The sequence below is a fragment of the Cantharellus anzutake genome (genome assembly GCF_015039405.1).
Source record: "Cantharellus anzutake strain C23 chromosome Unknown EI90scaffold_3, whole genome shotgun sequence".
Classification (NCBI taxonomy): Eukaryota; Fungi; Basidiomycota; class Agaricomycetes; order Cantharellales; family Hydnaceae; genus Cantharellus; species Cantharellus anzutake.
This window is the reverse complement of record NW_024066953.1, coordinates 571,349-593,340: the sequence shown is the minus strand read 5'-3', so window position 1 is coordinate 593,340 and position 21,992 is coordinate 571,349. Positions and strand designations below refer to the sequence as shown.

The 21,992-nt window shown below is 52.3% G+C and overlaps 3 protein-coding genes across 3 annotated transcripts; 1 reads left to right on the top strand and 2 right to left on the bottom strand.

Annotated features, from left to right (window-relative positions):
• Window positions 1-936: 936 nt before the first annotated feature.
• Window positions 937-1,627, bottom strand: EI90DRAFT_3011625 (uncharacterized protein; the record flags this gene model as incomplete). Its single annotated transcript, XM_039056482.1, has 4 exons — window positions 937-975; window positions 1,031-1,190; window positions 1,272-1,464; window positions 1,528-1,627. The coding sequence occupies 4 exons, from the start codon at window positions 1,625-1,627 to the stop codon at window positions 937-939; spliced, it is 492 nt and encodes a 163-aa protein (XP_038922709.1).
• A 6,465-nt stretch (window positions 1,628-8,092) lies between these two features.
• On the top strand, window positions 8,093-12,328 carry EI90DRAFT_3115891 (uncharacterized protein; the record flags this gene model as incomplete). The annotated part of the gene is made up of 1 exon (XM_039062836.1): window positions 8,093-12,328. The coding sequence occupies one exon, from the start codon at window positions 8,093-8,095 to the stop codon at window positions 12,326-12,328; it is 4,236 nt and encodes a 1,411-aa protein (XP_038922708.1).
• A 7,703-nt stretch (window positions 12,329-20,031) lies between these two features.
• Window positions 20,032-20,472, bottom strand: EI90DRAFT_3115889 (uncharacterized protein; the record flags this gene model as incomplete). Its single annotated transcript, XM_039062835.1, has 1 exon — window positions 20,032-20,472. One exon carries the CDS (start codon window positions 20,470-20,472, stop codon window positions 20,032-20,034), a length of 441 nt encoding a protein of 146 aa, XP_038922707.1.
• Between the last annotated feature and the right edge of the window lie 1,520 nt (window positions 20,473-21,992).

The following is a 21,992-nucleotide window of genomic DNA, read 5'->3' as shown; positions in this document are numbered from 1 at the left end:
ACGCTCCTTCCTTTATTTATCTGTTATTGTTCGTTTTGACCCTCGGTCATTGCCAGCCGCTGTGTGGCCAACCCTGCTCCTTGTTCCCTTTTGCTTCCGGACCCTTCGGCCTTCGGCCCGGGTCCGCTTCAATTCATTCTACCTTCACATATATATATCCTGTATACTACATTATAGTACTTTAGCTCTAATATCAATTTGACCATGACCTCCTAAGTCCTGACCCCAGCAAGGCAACCCCAGTGAGTCTGAAATGAGGGCCAAGAGACAGCTAGGGGGCACAGCACTCCTTTAGAGTTGCTGAGGCCAAATGCCCTGCCCTCAGGCCTTGTTCATGACATCATGGCCATCATGGCCTATAGTGGCCTGCAATGGCAACCCTCGGTGGTGACCCCAGACCAGTGTCTGTCAGGGCATGCCCTGACATGCCCCGCCTGACCCCCGCTCTGCCTCCCCGCTCTGCACCACGTCTTCCTTCTTTCCTCTTTCTTTCTTCTCTCTTTCCTCTTTCTTTCTTTCTCTCTCTTACATGGACCACCTTTCCTGCTGTTCAATATATCACTGGGGTGCATGCCCATTTCCCCTCCTGTATCTTACCATCCCTATATTGCCATCATTGCCGCTGCACTCACCCTGCACCCACAATGGACCCTCTCAGGATCCCCCACGGAGACACCTGGAGAGCCATGGCTGTGCATGAGGGTGACGTGGTGCACCCCACATGATTGACCCCACATGTATATAATAACAGCTGGAGTGGGAACCGAAGAGGTTTGTGACAATTTTATGGGGGTAGTGTTTTCAAATTTTTAAATTTTAAATTCAAGGTGCCTTCCATTAGTAAACAATTTAATATAAGTAATATAATTTGGACAACTCCGCAGCACCCTGCCGGTTGGGTGTCACGCGTCACAACGAGTTGCTGGCGGTTTACAGTCATTTGCTTCCAAAATGCACACTTTTCAGGCTTAGCACCTAGATAAGAATTTCGTATATATATAAAATTAATAAAAATTATCCAGGGAAAGACCGTCATCTCATCTCTGTGCAGGCAAATTTTGGGAAGAAAATATGGAGTTTCCATGGCGTTATAATGAATCTTCCAAGGGGGATGATTTTGAGGCATGACCTCTGAAGTGCACAGGTGTGGAAAAGGCCATTGCCCAAGTTGCTGATGTGTGCTATCATTGCTAATTATTGATCAGGCATATGAAACCACTGTACACACTGAATTGGGCCCCACATCTTGTTATTGTGCTTCCATGACCCACTTTCTGTTTTTATATGCTGCTGTCAGGATACCGAGCTGCTCGGAGCTAAGGTCAAGGGATCCAGTGGAAGTGGAGGTAAGACTAGGAAGGTCTGGGTCGGTCTCAATAGGAGAACCGCGAGGTGTGCTAGGCGACACAGGCTCCAGCTGAGCAGCGAGGAGAAATGAGAGAAGAAAGCTGGTCTTCCTACTCGCTACTCAGGGTGTAATATACTGTAGCCCACACACACAGCTAATCTACGAGGCACTGTACATACCAACAATCAATGATCCAGGTTTGTCTGGCTGTGTTGGATCATGGATCATGGAACGTGGATCTTGGAGTGGGATCAGATCATAAGGCTGTACAGGGATCATGGATCATGGAATCTGGGTGATCATAGATCATGGAATCAGATCATGATGGTAAGTAGGCTGGAAGTGGCCGGAAGTGGGTGTACTCTGACAGCTGCACTATGGTTGCTGTGACTTTATGCTGCATGTAGTGCCCATTTCAGATCAAATATGCTCAAAAAAGTATTTATCCACTCCCATTGGCACTTGTTCTCCTGTCCTTCTTCAACAATGCCACAAGTGGGGCTCAAGTACACTGTAGCATGGATCAATTGAATTGCTAATTTGCTAAAAATGCATATTTCTGTCGAAATTGTATCCGGTGCAACTACTGGACTTATCTGGAGCTCCAATTCAAATGGCTTCAAATCCAGGTCACGTGGCAAGGACATAAAATCATGGACAAGCCTGGTATCGAACCCAGGACCTCTAGCATGCATCCATACACTACTCGCCCTTGAGCCATGCCGGTATAGGCTGTTAAACTCTATACTATTGGGAACATATTATATTCTCCAACAATTTCAGTGTTTCCTGAAATAACCATGAAGCCAATGTAGTTAATATTCAGCATCTGTGAAGGCATTATCTAGTGGAATGTTATACAAAAAAATGGGAGTGAAATGGCCCAGTTGTGGTTGAGAAATTGCCAGTGTGTACATCAGAGGTGTGTGCATTTCAGAGGCAAATGACTGTATATCACGTGACAAGTCACGTGGCTGACTAAGCCAGTAGTTGGTCATGCGAGACCAGAGGTAAGCTAGGAAACTTTCTGATGATTTTGCTCAACGCATGTCTGTGCATATTTATACATACACGAAATGTATTACAATGATAATATACATAAAATAAACTGCTGTGCAAGCGCACGTATGCAAGCACAGACTCAACGTGAATTCTCTAGCGATTTCCCACAACAATCCAGAATGCCCTGGAAGGTTCCGGTGACTCGTGACTTCAACACCCTCCAAAGGCCCAGATAATGATTGTCCAAGGTGGGCCCTTCAATACAGTTATTCACCCCCAAATGAGACACATTTTACCAATCCGAAACCTGTTGTCGCAACACTCCATTAAAAAATCCCAAAAATTTGTAAAGTACAAAGATGTCAGAGACTGGAATGCTGTCAGAGACTGGGATATTGTTGGAGTCGGACAAACTGTCAGAAGATGGATAGAAGACGGATTGGGTTCTGTCTGAGTTGAGGTTGGAGGTGATGCAGAGGTCTGTTGGAGCGCACACACAGATATGCGGGCGGAAATGTGCAGCGCATCCGGAAGCGCTGTTCAAGGTTAGCAGAGTGGGATCGCAGCCTCAGTGACTCAGTGTCAGGGACAGCTCCGAGAGCGGCGAGGTCCCGGCGCGAGGGACTCGATGGGACAGATGTCGGCTATGCGTAGCGGCGGTCCCGTCGCGGGGTGAGCGTCCCCAACCACTTGGTCTGAAGTGGGAAGTTGGTTTATCATTAAAAGGAAGAAGCTATGGTACTTACCTGAAGTGGGAAGTTGAGAAGAAGGCTGCTTCTTCTGTTCCCACCCCAGGCGCTATTATATACATGCGGTCAGGGTCACGTGGAGGAGGCCACGTCATCTCCGTGCACAGCCGCACCTCCCCGGGTGTCTCCGCGGGAGATCCCGGAGGTGGCCGCTTGGTAGGCAGGAGTGCGCGTGGCGCATGCAGCGATCGGGGGAAAGGGGTTAGGTGTGTAGTGGTACATAGAGAAAAGGGAAATCGACCGTAGAATAAAAAGAGAGAGAAAGGGGAAAAGTGAGGAAAGAGACTCGGGGGGTGATATCGGGGGAGCGGAGTAGGGTAGTGCGGCGCGGGGTGCGGGGTCGGGCGGGTGTGCCCTGACATCACCCCCCCCTTAAGCCGCTTCGCCTCGAAGCGGCTGGGCGGTTCTCCTCTCTCCCTGGGGCGTGGGGGTGTGTTCGATGGAACTCCTCAACTAGGTTGGAGGCGTGGGTCAGGTGGTCGCGCGTGAGCCATTGGTTTTCCGAGTGTGGCCAGCCTGTATACTTTACCAGGTATCGGAGCTTTCGGCGTAGCCACTTAGAGTCCAGGATTTTCTCAACCTCATACTCCTCTTCTCCATCTACGAGGTCTGGGCCCGGGCGGGGGTCGGCGGGGCGTTCCGCGATTTCATCAGGGCGGTGCGGTCTGATGTTTGTCACGGATACAACTGGGTGGATCCCTCTTTGTCGGGTGGTGAGCCGGAGTTTGACGGCGGCGGGGGAGACGACTTTAACGATTGTGAAGGGGCCAGTCCATTTATGGTCCAGCTTCTTGGTTGGGCGATCGGTTGTGTAATTCTGGGTGCTGAGCCAGACCCGGTCGCCTTCTTGGTATGTAGGGGCCGCCTCGCGGTTCCGGTCATAGTAGCGGGCCATCTCGTCCGCTGCGTGCTCTAGCGCCGCCTTCGCCTCTTCCTGCATCTTCATCATCCTCGATGAGAAGGCGTCGGCGGCTTCTACCTCAGATGTGCGTGTGGGTTCTGTCCCCATCCTGGGGTGTTGGCCGGTATCGAGCTCAAAGGGGGTATGGTGGGTGGAGGAGTGGACGCGGTTGTTATAGGCGAACTCCGCTAGCGGGAGCCAGTCCGCCCAATCATCTTGGCGGTGATTGACAAATACCTGAAGGTAGGCTTCCACTTCTTGGTTTACTCGTTCCGTCTGCCCGTCCGTTTGGGGGTGATAAGGGGTTGAAGGGGTGAGCTTGATGCCGAGGAGGTCCGCGAGTTCTTTTGAGAAGCGTGAGACAAAGGCGCTCCCTCTGTCGCTGAGGATTTCCTCCGGGAGGCCATGGTGCTTCCAGACGTGTTCAAGGAAAAGCCGCGCGATTCCCGCAGAATCTACCGTCGTCACCGTTGGGATTGCGTGGATGCGTTTAGATAGGCGATCCACTACGACCAGCACGGCATTGTAACCCTTTGACTCGGGGAGTTCTCCGATCATGTCCACCGAGATCACTTGCCAGCGGCGAGCGGGGATCTTGTTCGGGATGAGCTTCCCCACTTTGCGGGAGGGGAAGGATTTGACGCGGTTACAGGTGTCACATCCTCGTACATACCGCCCGACATACTCCGCCATCCGTGGCCACCAGTAGTCGCGGGAGACGAGTTCCAGGGTTTTCCACCGTCCCGGGTGCCCCGTCGCCCGCGCGTCGTGGTGCAGCCGCACCAAGTCATGGCGGAGTTGCAGGTCTTTCGGCACGTATACTTTTCCTCTGTACAGAACCAGCTCTCCTTGTTTCTCCCATTCATCCGACCTCAGCGTGCCCTCTCCTAGTTCCCGCATCGCCTTTACCACTTTCTCATCCAGGTCCTTCGCCCTGCTGATCCTCTCGAGGATGGTCGTCCCTTCGCCTTCCACCGTGACCGCCTCCGCCGCACGGGCCTCGAACCAGGCGGGTTGGAGGAGGGTCAACCTGTCGTTGTCGTCCTTGCCTTTCGGGTGGTCAGCGCGGCGCGAGAGCGCATCGGGTTTTCCCATGAGTTTCCCTGGGCGGTGGATGAGGGTGAAGTGAAATTGGGAGAGGAAGAGTGACCACCGCGCTTGGCGGCGATTCAGTCGTTGCGCGGTGCGGAAGTACCCTAGGTTGCGGTGGTCGGAGTAAACTTCGACTTTCTCCTCCGCTCCTTGTAGGAAATGCCTCCACTCCTCGAGGGCACGTACGATCGCGAGCATCTCCTTATCATACACCTCGTAGTTACGCTCTATGTCCGTAAAACTCTTGGACATGAAGGCTACGGGGTGGAACTCTCCGTCTGTCTGGAGCTGGGATAGGACCGCGCCAGTCGCAAAGTTAGAGGCGTCGCACTCGAGTTTGAAGCGGCCCGTATCAGTGGGGAAGGCGAGGACCGGAGCGGAGGTGATGGCGTCTTTGAGGGCCTGGAAGGCATGGTTTTCATCAGGTCCCCAGGTCCATGACTTGGTTTTGCGGGTCAGCGCATGAAGGGGGTGGGCTGTCTCGGAAAAGTCTTTGATGAACCGGCGATAGAAGTTGACGAACCCCAAGAAGGACTGTACTTCCTTGACCTTGGTTGGGGTTGGCCAGTCAAGGACGCCGCGGACTTTCACGGGGTCCATCGTGACGCTTCCCTCGGAGATGATGAGGCCGAGGTACTCGATCCGCTTCCGCTCGAACTTGCATTTTTCCGGCTTCAAGAAGAGCCTCCGCTTCCACAGTGTCTCCAGGACTTCTCGGACGACCTTCCGGTGTTCCTCCAGGGTGGCTGTGAAGATTAAGATGTCATCCATGTAGCAGATGACAACCTCTCGGTCGATGAAGTCTCGGAGAATGTCGTTCATCATCGTCTGGAACGTCGCCGGGGAGTTACACAAGCCGAAGAACATGACGGTAGGCTCGAATAATCCCCGATTGGTCGAAAACGCCGCCTTCCACTCATCGCCATCTTTGATGCGGACGTTGTTAAATCCCCAGTGCAGGTCCAGCGCCGAGAAGTACTTAGCGTTTCGGAGGCGTGCGAGGACGTCCGAAATGAGTGGGAGGGGGTATGAGTTTTTGACCGTGATTTCGTTGAGCTTTCGGTAGTCCTGGACTAGGCGCAGAGATCCATCCTTCTTCTTGACAAAGAAGACTGGGGCTCCCATCGGGGATTTGGACGCCCGTATGTGCCCGTTCCGCAGGTTTTCACGCAGGAACTCGTCCAGCTCCTTCTGCTCTGGTCGTGACAGGGGGAAGGTCCTCCCTCTCGGGAGTTTGGCATCCGGCGCTAGGTCTATCGTGTGGTCCCAGGGCTTCCGTGGGGGTAGCTGGTCGAAGGCTTCTTTCGAGAACACGTCCCGGAAGTCCTGGTACTGTTCTGGGACTAGCGCCTCAAACGGCGCGGGTTCTACTTCTGGTCCGCGGGCTTCCTGGGCCATCCGCTGAGATGGCGTCGTGGTTGCTCTTAGTTCGTGTCCCCACCCTGGGGGGATAATGGCGGCGTAAATCCCGTCCCCAGGTTCCACTGTGGGGTCGGAGTCGGCATGTCCTCGTGCCGACTGGCAGGAGGATGGGCAGCGGGACATAGTGACCCTTTGCCGCGTCCAGTCTACCTCTGGGTTGTGGTGCAGCAGCCACGAGTGTCCGATGATGAGGGACTGTCGTCCGAGGTTTGCGACGGCGAAGCGAGCCCGCTCCGTGTGCCGTCCAAACGTCAGGAGTGCCTCTAGTTCCTCGGTTATAGCTCCATTCTCGTTTGGGGTGCCATCGACATTGCGGACGGGGATGGGTTGGGGGAGCGGGATCGTCTCAAGCCGGTGTTTTCTGACGAACTCGGGGCTTACGAAGTTCCCGGTGGCCCCCGAGTCTAGGAGGGCGGACGCAGAGACAGTGGCGAGGGAGGTCAGGGTAGTCAGCTTTACAGCTAGGTTGAGGGATCTGGGGGGTTGTTTGGACAGGACGTAGATAGCGGGTGGCGGGACCGCTACTTCAGGCGCCGTTGTAACGGGGATTTGCCGGTGTACCCTAAACGAGCCAAATCCCGCGATTCTACCACCCTCAGCAAGCACCTCACATCCATCACATGTAGCCTATATCCCCTCACGCTCTTTACGCACATTTCCTATTTTTCCTAATTTTTCTGATTCCATTTCTGATGTCTAGAGGCCGATGTTTCCATTTTCTTATTGTCATGTGATATTCTTTCCTATTTTGTCTATCGGACTCTTCCGTGACTGCTGTATAGTAGTAGAGAGTATCAGCACCACACTCTAGAGGACCAATATACCCCACTTCAGCCCTGACCCTCAGTGAGATCCTTATCCCCCCCTTCTTTCCTGTCGCGAGTCTAGTTGGATAGACCCGTTACAAAACTGGTGGTCCTTACAGGGGGGATAATCCACTTTGTCAGGTTTTCAATCACGCAAGTTCACGTCCTTCATTTGTTTGGAAACACCCTCGTTTTATTTGGATATCGACTATCTACACCGTTTGTTACCCTAAGAAGAGGAAGAAGTACAAGAAAGGATCTACAAGTCTACGGATCCACACATTCCACCCACACCTGCAAGACTTTGCAAGTTTCACATTTGTTTCTCCTGGCGGACCTCAAGACGAGGCACAGGGGATCGTGTTATTGTTAAAGTTGTTCACTCCTGGCGGATCTCACGAAGAGACACAGGAGTCCGTGTTTGTTATCAAGTTTTAGCGACGTGCTGCCCTTAAGCAAGTTTATCGCGATTGTCCCTCCTGGCGGATCTCACGACGAGGCACAGGGGGTCGGGTTTATTGCTCAAGTGGTTAACTCCTGGTGGATCTCACGAAGAGAGCACAGGAGCCGGCATTAGTTTCTCTGATTACCAAGTTTTGCAACGTGTTTTGGCAACGTGTTACCCCGTTTACCTCCATTTGACCCTCATTTTACGATTCCTCTCCTTGCCGGACGACAAGCGGCATAGAGAATCATCCAAGTATCATCAGAACAGGTCCTGAGTGACCCACACGATCATTTTCAAGTTTTACCTTTCTTTTAACCTTTCAAGATGGCTGCAAGTTCCGCCATTGCAGCGCCGACATTTTACGCGCCCATGCCGATGCCCCGCAGCCCAGATGCACCCCGATTCCGAGGCAGACGGATTGTCGAGTTCCTTAGCAAATACGAGTCACTGGCTGATGCAGCACTTTTCACGGAAGCCCAGAAATGCACCTTTTTGACCGCTTACTGCACTGACAAGGAAGTGAGGTTTGTTTCCACGCTGGACGGATTCGAGAACCCAGATTGGGTGTCGCTCAAGAAAGACCTGCTGGACTTTTATGGCGTTGACGAAGAACCCTTATTTTGCCTCAAGGATCTCCGCAAGTTCGTAGAAAAAGGTCGCAAGATGAAGACCTTTGATCACCTTGACCGATATCTGTGCAAGTTTGAAGCCATTTCCAAGTCCTTAGAGGCACAGGGTGCCCTCGCCGTTGTTGAGCGCGATGATTTGTTTTTCCGTGGATTTCCGTCGAAGTTTAGGCACAAGCTCAAGTTCGATCTGCAAGTTCAAAGTCTGTGGCTTGATTTGACTCAGCCCCCCAGTATGCATGAGGTTGTCGCAGCGGCAAGGGCCCTGCTACAAGATGCCCATGATCGCGAAAGAGCCAGTTCCTATTCATCAATGTCCGATGCGCAGACCAGTGTATATGTCGATTCACCAAAACTTTCAATGCGCTCCACAGTCCAGAATGATTTCGCGCCCGAGTTCGATGCCGAGACAAGTGCCAGCAGCTCAACACTAGACCAGATGGACCAGTACCAGCCTGAAGCCCGTGAAGCGCGGAGCGCCTATGAAATCAAGTCAATTGCTGTATCCGAAGATTACATGCCTGAGCCGAAGTCTGATGACGCAACAAACCTAGAGGCGAGTGCCTACGATAGCGCAAGTTACCCCAACGTGCTAGAGCTCAATGATCAAGAGCTAAGGCCTAGCGGCCTTGAACATGTCTCAGAATCCGCTGTTCTTGAAGAAGGCCAAGTCTGCCAGACCTTACAGCCGACTACAATCCACTTAGTGTGTTCAGACAAAGCCGGAGAGCCTCAGTCAATGGAGGCGATTGCATACTACAAATCCGATCTAGCCGACAGTGAAATAGTCAACGATGTCCTCGATTTCGACCCGCGTCCCGAGAACTCTTGCAAAACAATCCATGATGTTCCTAGCCCCGGTTTGGATTCGCGCCGCGATGACGAGAATCCCCATGAGACGGTTTATGAGAGCTTTGACCTGGACTCATATTTCGATGGTGATACTCCTTGCGAACCGGATTGTGACTATGATTCAGACTGGGAATCGTACATTGCGAAGTCTAAAGGCGCAGATCTGCTACATAGTATCGAGGTTCCAGTAGACTGTCTGATACTACCCAGCGACGACGGGAAAGCCTGTGAAACCATCCGCAATGTCCTCAATTCGCATTTGTACTATGACAATGAGAAGACTCATGAAAAGCGCACCAACGTCGCGGACCCGGACCTGTGTATCCAGTATGAAGACTCGTGTGGATCGATCTACGATGTCTTCAGCCTGAAGTCGTATCTTGATGATGAGGCCCCTTGCAAAACGGCTTTCAATGTCTTCGACTCGTTCGCATGGTTCGACGAAGAGATCTCCCGTGAAACTTCCCCTGACACTTCAGATGTGGACTCGAGCTTCGACGATATTGAGACCATGGACCCACCCCAGACAGGCGATCCAACGACACCCAAGGCACCTCGACCGCTGGATTTCTTACACACCGCGCCAGAGCACAATGATCGAGAGCTAAGGCCTGGCGACCTTGAACGTGTCTCGAAATCCGACATTTTCGCAGTATACCAGACCTCAGAACATGCAGCAATCGACCTTGTTTGCCGAGATGAAGTCGAGGCGCCTCAGTCAACGGAGGCAATCGGATACTACTATGGTGTGACCGAGACTGGAGAGCGCAGCAGCAGCGCCAAGTCCCCTGTTGAGCCCAGCGAAGGCAGATGTGAAGACACTAGTCCGGAGGCGACTCAGGCGAGAATTCAGAAATCAAGTGGCATTCCCTGTTGGTTCCCCAAGTATGAGTTCGACAACAGCGAAGTGGCTAAGCGAGTTAAGTTTTCGATGCATGAGTCCGGTGAAGGGTACGAGGATCTGCCCAAGAAGGATCCAGATAAGGTTGTAGGACACGAATCCAATCCCAATCGTGGTGAAGCGCCTGAGTACGTGAAGCCGCTTCCTATCACCCCCGAGTTCGAAGACAGTTATGGAGAACCGCCCACAAAAGACCCTGATAAGGGTATCAACGTGATCAAGTATTCGGGCGATGGCCTAGCCCGCGGATATGAGTCTAAGGTGACTCCAGAGGCCGAAAGTATACGAAATGTCAAGCCCCACAGTGACATCCTCGCGCTCAATATGCCGGAAGGCACCTACATCATTTGCGGCGATGAGATCGCCCTGTTCGAAATCAAACGCGAGTCTGAACCCAGCAGGAAGTCGGAAATAGCACGGGCCCTAGATTCAGCGCAAGAGCACAGTGAGCATAAACATAAAGAGCTAAGGCCTCCCGGCCTCAACGACAAGCTCAATTGTTGTTGTTCTACATTGTGTACCGAGTTCCGCCGCGATGTTTCCATGCTTAAGACGGTAGAGGGCACCTACGCCATTCAGGGTGACTTTGTGGTTCTCTTTGAAGACGCAGAGCACGAGGTCCAGTTCAGAGGCGAGCCTAACCTGGTGCAAATTGGCACTGAGCTCAAGGATAAAGAGCTACGGCCTCTCAGCTTCAGCGGTGTGTTCGGAAATTCCGACTCAGTGGATGACTATGCATGGGATTCTGGATGCGAATCCGACACCGGCTTTGATGCAGCACCCGAGGGCATTGGGTTGATTGATCCCCCTGAAGTCATTCTTACACGCGAGTTGAATCATGAAGAACGAGATTGTGATTTGATTGGCAAGCATGCTATCATACAAGGCGGAATCGACGCAGTGAAAAGCCCTACCTTCAAGAATGCCGTTACTGCTAGTCCTGGTATTAGAGCACCCAAGCATGCAAAAGCCCCATGTTTCCCTGGCGATGGTTCTGAATGCCGACCCGAGAAAGACCCTGACAAGGTCTCAAACGCGAATGAGTGTCCGGGCGATGGCCTAGCCCGAGAACAAGAGTCTGAGGAGACTCCAGAGGCCGAACGTTCGCGAGGTGTTGAGTCCCATGGTGACACCTTCGCGCTTGAGGGAGCTGATGGGACCATTCGAGTACTGGTCTTGGATTGCGAGTCTGGGCCCAAGCGCAGGATCAATTGCATGTCGAATACGGAGTCTTGGGCCGAAGTAAGCGAAATCAGCAATAGCCCATACAAGTCGGCGATGGGAGTGAAAATGAGGCGTACCATTGTGCCTAAACCTCTCGTTCGACCTGTAGTTCTCCCAGATGTAATGGCCACGATGGCACAGAGATGCGCGCAAGTTGATGGCAGAATGATAAGGATTGATGCCGATTGCTGGCTCGAGGTTGAGATGAACGCGATCTCCCATATTCCAGGACTTCTTGATCACCAGAGTGAAGCCGCAACGACGACAGAAAGGATCATAGAAAGTCTAGAGTGCCAAGGTATCCCTGAGGGTCCGAGTCTCATGTCGGGATTCAAAGGCGAAATGGAGCCAACTGCCGGCACCATGAGTGAGTGCGGAAGCCGAGTAACCAGTCACCTGGAGACATCATTGAGCCGAGAGGCCACGCATAAAGAGCTTAGGCCTCCTGTCCAATGCCAAAGTCCGCATGTGAGCTGTGCGATGTCAAAGCCATGTTCAGGGTCGAAGACTCGTAACAAGTTTGATGTTCGAGAACCCATTGCTCAGCCAGATGTTCTCGGCAGAGAAAGTAATCCCAGATGTCAGAGAAGAGCTCCGTGTGCACAGGATGATAGTCTAGACAGCCGGAGATGCCAGAAGAATGCGCTCATTGAGTCGAAATCCCGCGACCCTTACCCCAGCGCAGTCTCATGGGGTTGGTTTACTGAACGTGCGACATGTTCCTCAGTCGATTCTTTGCGAGCCCAGTGTCCAGAAGGTTCTGCTAGTCAGCACCATAGTCAGACCGCTCAGGTGTATGGCTATCAGGGATTCGTTAAGAAGTCAAAGACATCGCTCCCGAGGACAATTTGCGTTGTGTTGCGAAATGGAGGCGAGGCTGAGCATTGCCTTGAGCAGGGATACATGCCTTGCATTAGCGAATACGAGCCTAGAGTGCGGAGGAAGAAGCCTCCCTGATGTTGCCGGGTTGACGCGAATCTGGCAGTCCCAATCGCGCATCACATCAAGTTATTTATTTATGCAACATTCATGATTCATTCTTTCCAAACCCTCAGGATTTGTGGATTGGGGATGATGCTGCTGGTTTCATTTGGGATATCGTGAGGGACCACGATGGAGAGCTAGGCCTGTATGTAACGGGGATTTGCCGGTGTACCCTAAACGAGCCAAATCCCGCGATTCTACCACCCTCAGCAAGCACCTCACATCCATCACATGTAGCCTATATCCCCTCACGCTCTTTACGCACATTTCCTATTTTTCCTAATTTTTCTGATTCCATTTCTGATGTCTAGAGGCCGATGTTTCCATTTTCTTATTGTCATGTGATATTCTTTCCTATTTTGTCTATCGGACTCTTCCGTGACTGCTGTATAGTAGTAGAGAGTATCAGCACCACACTCTAGAGGACCAATATACCCCACTTCAGCCCTGACCCTCAGTGAGATCCTTATCCCCCCCTTCTTTCCTGTCGCGAGTCTAGTTGGATAGACCCGTTACACCGTGCTTGGCATTTCTCTGTCCTTACTGTTCGAGGACGCGGTTTTCCTCTTTTTCTTGGCGATGACTCGGTGGAATTTGGACATTGGCGCTGGTTTAAGCGCGTCACGGTATCTACATGAGCTAGTACTATCGCCTACAGGCGGCCGGGGCGCGTCCCTCACCGGTCGCCTTCTTGAAAATCCTCTTGGGCTTCTACCTCTTGCCCTTCTCCTCTATCTGTCTCTGTCCCTGGTTCATCCACCAATTGCCTCCTCAGCCCCTCCATGAGTGCCCTGAGGTCCTCCGGGTGCATCCGCCTGGCTCGGCGGGTTTTTGGCTGCGGGCAGTCTCGCGCGATGTGCCCCGGTGCGTTGCAGTTGTAGCAGAGGCCGCCTCGTCTTTGGTCTATCCTCGAGCGGTCGAGGTCCATAGGTTGCGGCCCTCCTCCCGCCACAGGGCGCGGTGCAGGAGGCGGCGGTGCGGCGGCAGGTTGGGGGCGCGGGGGTGCAGGGGGTAGACGGGCTTGTGGGAGGGTGGTAGGGAGTAGGGATCTCGCGGGTGGAAGCTGGGGCCTGGCTGGGGGAAGCGGGGTTGGGTTGCTTGGAAGCGTCGCCACTGGTTGTCAAGGAGGGTGGCCTCGCGTTTCCACTCGGCCCAGGTAGTCGGCATGGGGCGGAGGCGGTAGATGCTTTCTCGGAGTCGGGAGTTGATCGCCTGTTCAAAGCGGTCTACTAGCCCTACATCTCCTAGCCGCGAGGCGGGGCCGAGGATCTCGAACTCTTGGATGACCTTGTCCACAGAGTCGGCGCCTTGTTGCAAGGTGGCCAGCTTCTGCCTGGCCGTGGCTTTGCGGTTCGGGTCTTGAAACATGGCGTCGAGTTCCGTGTTGAACTCGTCCATGGTAAGCCCGGGGGAGCCCGTCGTCAGCAGCGCGATGGTACGCTGCGTTGCCCATGCTCCCGCAGTCCCTCCTTTCATGTAGGACAGGACAAAGAGGATCTGGGACAGGGCGTCAGGAAACTCCGCCACCCAAACGTGGAAGTAGATCCCGCATTCAGCCTTGAAGCGGTCAAGGTCTTTGGTTGCTCCAGAGAAGGGGGTGGGGGGGGCAACTTTAGGCGGTTTGGGTCTGGGGGCGGGTGCGGGCGCCACTGGGGGTTGGTTCTGGGTTTGGCTCTCTACAATAGCTTGGAGCTCTTGGAATCGGGACAGCAGCTCGTCATACTGCTCTTCGGTCACCATAGCGGGGGAGATGGGGGAGGCAGGGGAAATGAGGTTAAAGCCTTCTTCTGCTGTCAGGGACAGCTCCGAGAGCGGCGAGGTCCCGGCGCGAGGGACTCGATGGGACAGATGTCGGCTATGCGTAGCGGCGGTCCCGTCGCAGGGTGAGCGTCCCCGACCACTTGGTCTGAAGTGGGAAGTTGGTTTATCATTAAAAGGAAGAAGCTATGGTACTTACCTGAAGTGGGAAGTTGAGAAGAAGGCTGCTTCTTCTGTTCCCACCCCAGGCGCTATTATATACATGCGGTCAGGGTCACGTGGAGGAGGCCACGTCATCTCCGCGCACAGCCGCACCTCCCCGGGTGTCTCCGCGGGAGATCCCAGAGGTGGCCGCTCGGTAGGCAGGAGTGCACACAGCGCGTGCAGCGATCGGGGGAAAGGGGTTAGGTGTGTAGTGGTACATAGAGAAAAGGGAAATCAACCGTAGAATAAAAAGAGAGAGAAAGGGGAAAAGTGAGGAAAGAGACTCGGGGGGTGATATCGGGGGAGCGGAGTAGGGTAGTGCGGCGCGGGGTGCGGGGTCGGGCGGGTGTGCCCTGACACTCAGGTGGAGTGCTGTGCCCTGAGCTTGACGTTTGGGGGAGATCCCGTATTTACGGATTGACACTCACAGCAGACTTCAAACAAGACTTGCAGGCGGAGCGGACCTGTAGGAGGAGCGCAGACTCCACGAGCACGGACTCAGAGGGGGGGGAAGCCCCCTTTGCAGAAGGAGAGACTCAGACCAGACAGGGGGGGTACTCTAGTTGATTTCAGACTAAGGTCCCCAAAAGTATTTACAGGATATAAATAGGCAGGAGGGAAACACAGAAGGACCGGTCAGTCCGGCGTGGAAATAAGCGGGGATTGTCAAACTGAATGAAGGACAAGAGCCCGGGAAATGGGAGGCAATGAACTAAACAAAAGCAGATCAAGTGCCAATATTGGCAAGTTAAGCGAATGAATGGATGAACAATATAGGCACTCGGCAAGGAATGAATGGTATGCTGCCGAGTGACAAGATGGCCAGAGAAAAGCGGAGGTCAGCACGCGGCACCGATACAAGTCCGCAAATAAGCAGGGTCGGTGCGGTGCTGACACAAGTCCGCGAAGGGACATGGAAATCAGCATGGTGCTGACAAGTCTGCAACAGAGGGTGGTCCGTCAGTGCTGTCACAAACAAGGGCAGCATGATGGCCAGCAAGGTCGGAGGGGAGTGTTGGCCTGACCACAGGGTGTGGAGGGCAACCAGGAGTGGCAGAGGTCCAGAGGGTGTGGAGGTGGGCAGAGGTACAGATGCGGGTGGAGGTCCGGATGCAGGCAGAAGTCCAGATGCAGGTGGAGGTCTGGATGCAGTGCATGGTTGATAGGGCAGGGGGCCAGACATCGGATTGGGGGCTGGTTAGATTGGGTTTCGGGTCGGCGGATTTGCCTATCGGCATCGATTCGCTGCTGACAGAGCCCCAGGATTTGTTGGTCGTGACAGAAGAAAACAAACTTGTACCTATGAGTGCCGATAATATGGAGAATGTTCATCACAAAGTGAGTACGCAAGTAAGTATGAAATCAGGGTGTTCACCCCCCTATGAGACATGTGACATGGTGTGACATTGTGTTCAAGCGCTCATGCCGGACAGATGTTGCCCGCTTCCACTGATTGTCCTGCATCCTCCAGTGATGTGAAGGGCTTGTTTTGTTGAAGCTGTGGATAATTTTCGGCCATCCACTCCCTCATTCGGACCTCCAGTGGCTTTGGTGGTGCTTTTTGTTTGAGTGTGGCCAAGTGCGCTTTTTCTTCGTGCCAGCTCATTATTTCTGCCTTCTGTGAGTTGTTGAACACTTTCCACCTGTCAGGGCACGCCCGCCTGACCCCGCACTGCACCCCGCGCGCCATACTGCACTACTGTTAGAACGGGGCTGATACAGACGACTCCGGAGTGGAATCGGAGACTTAGCGTGGAGGGACCTTGGCCTCAGCGACTCAAGTGGAGCGCTGTGCCATTGCTGTTTGTCCATTTGGTCCTTAATTTCACAGTAGGTGAGCAGGAAGTCTCTAGGGGGCATTTCAGGTCGATTTCGGACTGAACCAAAACGAGTATGTACAAGTGCCGATATATATAATGGAAGGGGCAAAAGCACAAGGAAACAAAGTGGAACCGAATTGGAACGAAGATGTCCGAATGGGAACAAAGGGAAGAAGGAGCGGAGCGGTACCGAAGGTCATAAGGTAGGACCTGTGATACTTCCAAAAGGAGGTAGGGAGGGCAAGGCCCAGAGGGGCAGGAGGATGAGGAGAAGTGGGGATGATGACTAACTGGCTAGAATGGGAAGAAGCAGTAGTCCAAATAGGGATGAGGGGTAAACGCGAGAGATACATTACAAGCGGTGAAAGTGCCGAAGGCGATCTGCGAAGCTCGGGGGTTGTGGAGCTTACGGAGGTTATGGAGGCGGGGTTGAAAGTCCGAGGGATATTGGCAATGGTGTTTACGTAGTATGAGGTCACCAATGCAATGGACTAAGACCGAGGTGGAGCCAAAGTCCGAGGTCGGGACTATGACAGAGGCTCGGAGCGAAGGTACGAGCAGTGTCCAAGTAGGAAGTACGGGACAGCGGCGGAAGGTTGTAACTTGGCGGAAGGGTGGCGGAGGAGTACCAGAGGGAGGAGAGAGGGGAAAGGTAAGGGGGAAGGAGTGGCGGAGAGGAGGGTTGTCAGGTCCAAAGGTGAGTATCGGAGCGGACAGGGGAAGCGTAGGAGGGTGACGGGAGGGTGGAGGTTGGGCGAAGGAGGAGCGGAACAGGAGGGTGGAGAAGTAGTAGGAGGGTGGCAAGAGGGGCGATGTTCGGTCCGAGGTGAGTATCGGAGCGGATGGAGATAGGGTAGGAGAGGAAGGGAGGAGTAGAGGTGGCGTGGGAGGGTAGAAGGAGGTGTGTTGCCAGGAACGAAGGTGAGTATCGGAACAGCAGTGGTAGGTTATGACTCCGGAGGTGGAGAGGGTGGAGGTCCGGAAGTCGGGTCGGGGTCGGGTATGCACGGATATGACAACTACCCCGCTATCACTCCCCATCTCCCCTCCTCCACTTTCCTCTTTCTCTCTATCTCTATTTCTATTTCCATTCTACGGTCGATTTCCCATTCTCTATGTACCACTACATACTTAACCCCACCCCGATTGCCACACGCGCTGCGCACACTCCTGCCTACTGAGCGGCCACCTCTGTCACGGCCGTGCATTCCGGCCCGTTAGCCGCCCGTCCCGATGCCGCCCGAGCCTGTTACCGCTATGCGAGCGTGAGCGCGAGCCCCGACCTCAGCCCTATCCTCCCTGAGGGCTCCCTGCTCACTCCCCCACTTGCCCCTAGGCTCCCCTACACTTGGCCGACTCCCCCACAGCCACACCGACCTCCCTGCCCCGAGTCCGCCTCTGGTACCGACCTAGCGTGACTCCGCGACATCGCCTACTCCGCTATGATACCATTGCCGCTATCGCGGCCCTACACCCCTTCGTTTATTTATCTGTTATTGTTTGTTTTGACCCTCGGTCATTGCTGGCCGCGGTGCGGCCAACCCCGCTCTTTGTTCCTATTTGCTTCCGGACCCTTCGGCCTTCGGCCCGGGTCCGCTTCTATTCATTCCACCTTCATATATATATCCTGTATACTACATTATAGTACCTTAGCTCTAATATCAACTTGACCACGACCCCAAGCCCTGACCCCAACAAGGCAGCCCCAGTAAGTTCGAAATGAGGGCCAAGAGACAACTAGGGGGCACAGCACTCCCTTTAGAGTTGCTGAGGCCAAATGCCCTACCCTCGGGCCTTGTCTGAGGCATCGCGGCCATCGCGGCCCTTAGCGGTCCGCATCGGCGACCTTCGGTGCCCGACCCCGGATCAGTATCTAACAACCTCCAGGATCTCCCGCAGAGACACCCAGGGAGGTGCAGCTGTGTGCGGAGATGACGTGGCTTCCTCCACGTGACCCTAGCTGCATGTATATAATAGTGCCTGGGGTGGGAACAGAAGAAGCAGCCTTCTTCTCAATTTTCCACTTCAGACTAAGTGGGGGGGGACGCTCACCCCGCAATGGGATCGCCACTACACACAGCCGCTACTCGTCCCACCGAGTCCCACACGCAGGGACCTCGCCGCTTTCGGAGCTGTCCCTGACACCACCGCTCCTTAGCCTCTTCCTTCCATCATTCCAACTCTTGCTCATTTAATTTTCTCTGAGCACTGTAGGAGAAATAATATTCAAACAATAAAACAATGATCTATCAGAATAGTCAACGAACAGGTGACAAGTTCAGACGTTTAACAGATCTCATGATCTTTATGAGACTGGACAGACATTAGATCATTATAAATTATCTATACCCATGTAGTATGAGATTTAATCTACTACAATCATGACTAGAATCTGGCATAGGTGTAATATTCAAAGAATATAACCCTACAACAAGAAAATAGCACATAGATGGCAGAATAAGAAGGAACATTGGGAAAGAAATGTAAATATCTCGGGAACCAGTAAACTTTTGACTGTAATCTTTTTACCATCTGAAAGAACTGTTTCTTAACTTTATTTTCGGTTTTGTTTCATTCTAAAAGCTTCAAAACTGACGGAGATATCGCTCAAACGGCGAAACACCTTATAATTCATATATATTTATTTGCTAATTCTTACAAAAAGTAATGTGACTCAAGGGAAATATATTGGCGCCCGGAAGTCTGGCGGACCGAATACCATATGATAGAGTATTCCCCGGCGCGGGCGGACAGTTTTTGATCACATCAGAAGAGGAGAAAATGCTAAAAAACCGGATCTTGTATATTTTCCCATGATTCATCAAAACTTTTTGATTTTAAGCTCAAATAAATCGGAACAAAGGAATGATTGATGATCTGGATCTCGGATCATAAGCATGAAGTAATTCAGAAGTCTGCGGATCGGTTAATTAATTGGGAAGGCTCTAGAACATTAGTAATGATGCGGCTTCACAAAAAGGGGTCAATTAGAGAACAGTTCCTTTATAGCCGAATCATTTCTAAAAGATAACCATTTGTAATTAAGGCGGTGTAGAGCATAGCTTCAGCGCTACAAGATCCCGCTAAGATCGGCCCAAAAGACAAAGAAATGAATTACCTATTGCTGAGTCATGTCCTAAGTCCATTATTAAGCTTACACAGCCCAAGCCCCTATATCATTCTAGAACTATCTATAATACAAATGTAGCACATGTAACTAGTGCAAGGCGTGGGAGTAGAGAGGCCTCTGAAAAGCATAAAAGGCCGCCGCTTCTGCCCCCTCTCAAACCTCAGGTAGAAATAAAAGTTTAATTCTCCTCACCAGTGGTTGGTTCATTTGCTCCAAAAGATAAAAGCAAATATTAGTTGTTAGCTAATATAAAACTAACACGTCACTCTAAGCGTGAGTTAGGGTCAGTTAGACACAGCTGAACAAAAGTGTCATAGTGAGAATTAGTGAGAATTTGGTGGAGGGACTTCTTAATTGAATAATCTCTCAGCAATATTTGGTTATCACACCACAGGAGAAAAGTGAGCGATCCTGAACCTGCTAGATAACTAGCACGCACTCTAAGCGATAGAAAGAGCAGTTTGGTCACTCCTGTATTGAGTAACATTTATTGCGGAATTATTTTATTAGTAGTTTTCCTTCAGTAAATTATCAGGAAAATCATGTCCTACTGAAAAGTGGTATATCTAGGTGTAATATTGACTAGAAATCATAGTAAAGTCAATATAAAATTTTATCCATAGACGATCTATACGTCAGGTGAGATCGTTGGGGGGTGTTTATTGTTGTTTAGACAGTGAACAATCATATATTTGGCAACCAAAACACGGTCAGTACGCAAATCAGCACAAACTCTAATATCGTTATTGGATGTAGGAAACTGGTTACATAAGGTGATCCAGCTCCGCTCCTTCAGCGCGCTCTGCTTGGTCCCTCAAGAATCCATCATGTGTCACAACTTGGCCAAATGCCCCTTTAATGCGTCCACCATCCTCCTTCGACTTCTCTGCTTCTTCCCATGCTAAGAGCTGTGTCTGAGCTTTAGACACATACATTCCCCCTAATGCCAACTGGGCATTTGCTGCATCCACTGCATCAACGGCTCTCTCCACCAACACTTGGGCCTTCCGAAACTCATGCCGCATTTCTTGGTTTTCTTGCACTAATTCGAGGCAAGTCTTGGATCCTGAGTCGCAATTGTCTGCAAGATCCCATTTAATTGGGGGTAGATCACTAAGTTGGCCATATGCACGTTCAGGGAGTTTGAATGTTGAACGGAGAGGCGAGGAGGACACAATGGAATTTGTGGATGAAGAAAATGACATAATATGTTCTAGGTCATTGATGGCACGCTTCTTTGCTCAGGCATGAGCTGGGGGAAAGGTAAGAGTCTCATTGGGGCTGATGGTGGTATTCTCGGTGCTGAACATCGTACACCCGGTGCCAGAAGATTGTGGTGATGTGTGGAGATTGTGGGTTGGGATGTTTGTGATTTGAGAGACAGCAAGCAAGGTGCGATTGATGATTGGTCCATCACTTTCATCATCACTAACCTCATTGTCTGGAACATTACTTCCACCTGGGTACATTCTAACATCCTGCAAGTTGTCCATTGGTGAAGGTGTGCATTCCCATTGGTATTTATGAGACATCAGCTGACTGTGAAAGTGCATAATGCGCTTAACAGGTGAGGCCACAGGGAGAGGAAGATCTCCTTGGGTGGAATGTTCAATACTCGGTGCAAGTTGTTCTGGGTGGATGACACTTGGGTTGACTGGATAGACGCCAGTTACACGGAAGCTGGTGATAATGTGAGCTGTTAGATACTGATCCGGGGTCGGGCACCGAAGGTCGCCGATGCGGACCGCTAAGGGCCGCGATGGCTGCGATGCCTCAGACAAGGCCCGAGGGTAGGGCATTTGGCCTCAGCAACTCTAAAGGGAGTGCTGTGCCCCCTAGTTGTCTCTTGGCCCTCATTTCGAACTTACTGGGGCTGCCTTGTTGGGGTCAGGGCTTGGGGTCGTGGTCAAGTTGATATTAGAGCTAAGGTACTATAATGTAGTATACAGGATATATATATGAAGGTGGAATGAATAGAAGCGGACCCGGGCCGAAGGCCGAAGGGTCCGGAAGCAAATAGGAACAAAGAGCGGGGTTGGCCACACCGCGGCCGGCAATGACCGAGGGTCAAAACAAACAATAACAGATAAATAAACGAAGGGGTGTAGGGCCGCGATAGCGGCGATGGTATCATAGCGGAGTAGGCGATGTCGCGGAGTCACGCTAGGTCGGTACCAGAGGCGGACTCGGGGCAGGGAGGTCGGTGTGGCTGTAGGGGAGTCGTCCAGGTGCAGGGGAGCCTAGGGGCAAGCGGGGAAGTGAGCAGGGGGTCCTCAGGGAGGATAGGGCTGAGGTCGGGGCTCGCGCTCACGCTCGCATAGTGGTAACGGGCTCGGGCGGCATCGGGACGGGCGGCTAACGGGCCGGAATGCACGGCCGTGACATGAGCTGGGGTTATGGTGTCTGTCCATGCTTGACCGAAGACTGATAGAAATGAGGATTTGTTTAGCTTCCTTGGGTAGTTTCGTAAATTAAAAGCGTCACACTCCTTTGAGAAGCCCCGCTTTAAGAGGGAGAATATAACAACATCAAGCCCCTGGAGAACATGTGTTGTGTGTGCAGGATAACATATAGCAACAATGTTGTGGTTGCGTGCATATGTTATGAAGTCCAGACTGTAATGTGAGTTATGTCCATCCACTACCAGGAGATGGTAGCAGCCAGCAGCCTTGTGTTGTGTAGACTCGTTAAAGGTTTGAAGCCAGTCTAAGCCAATCTCATTGTC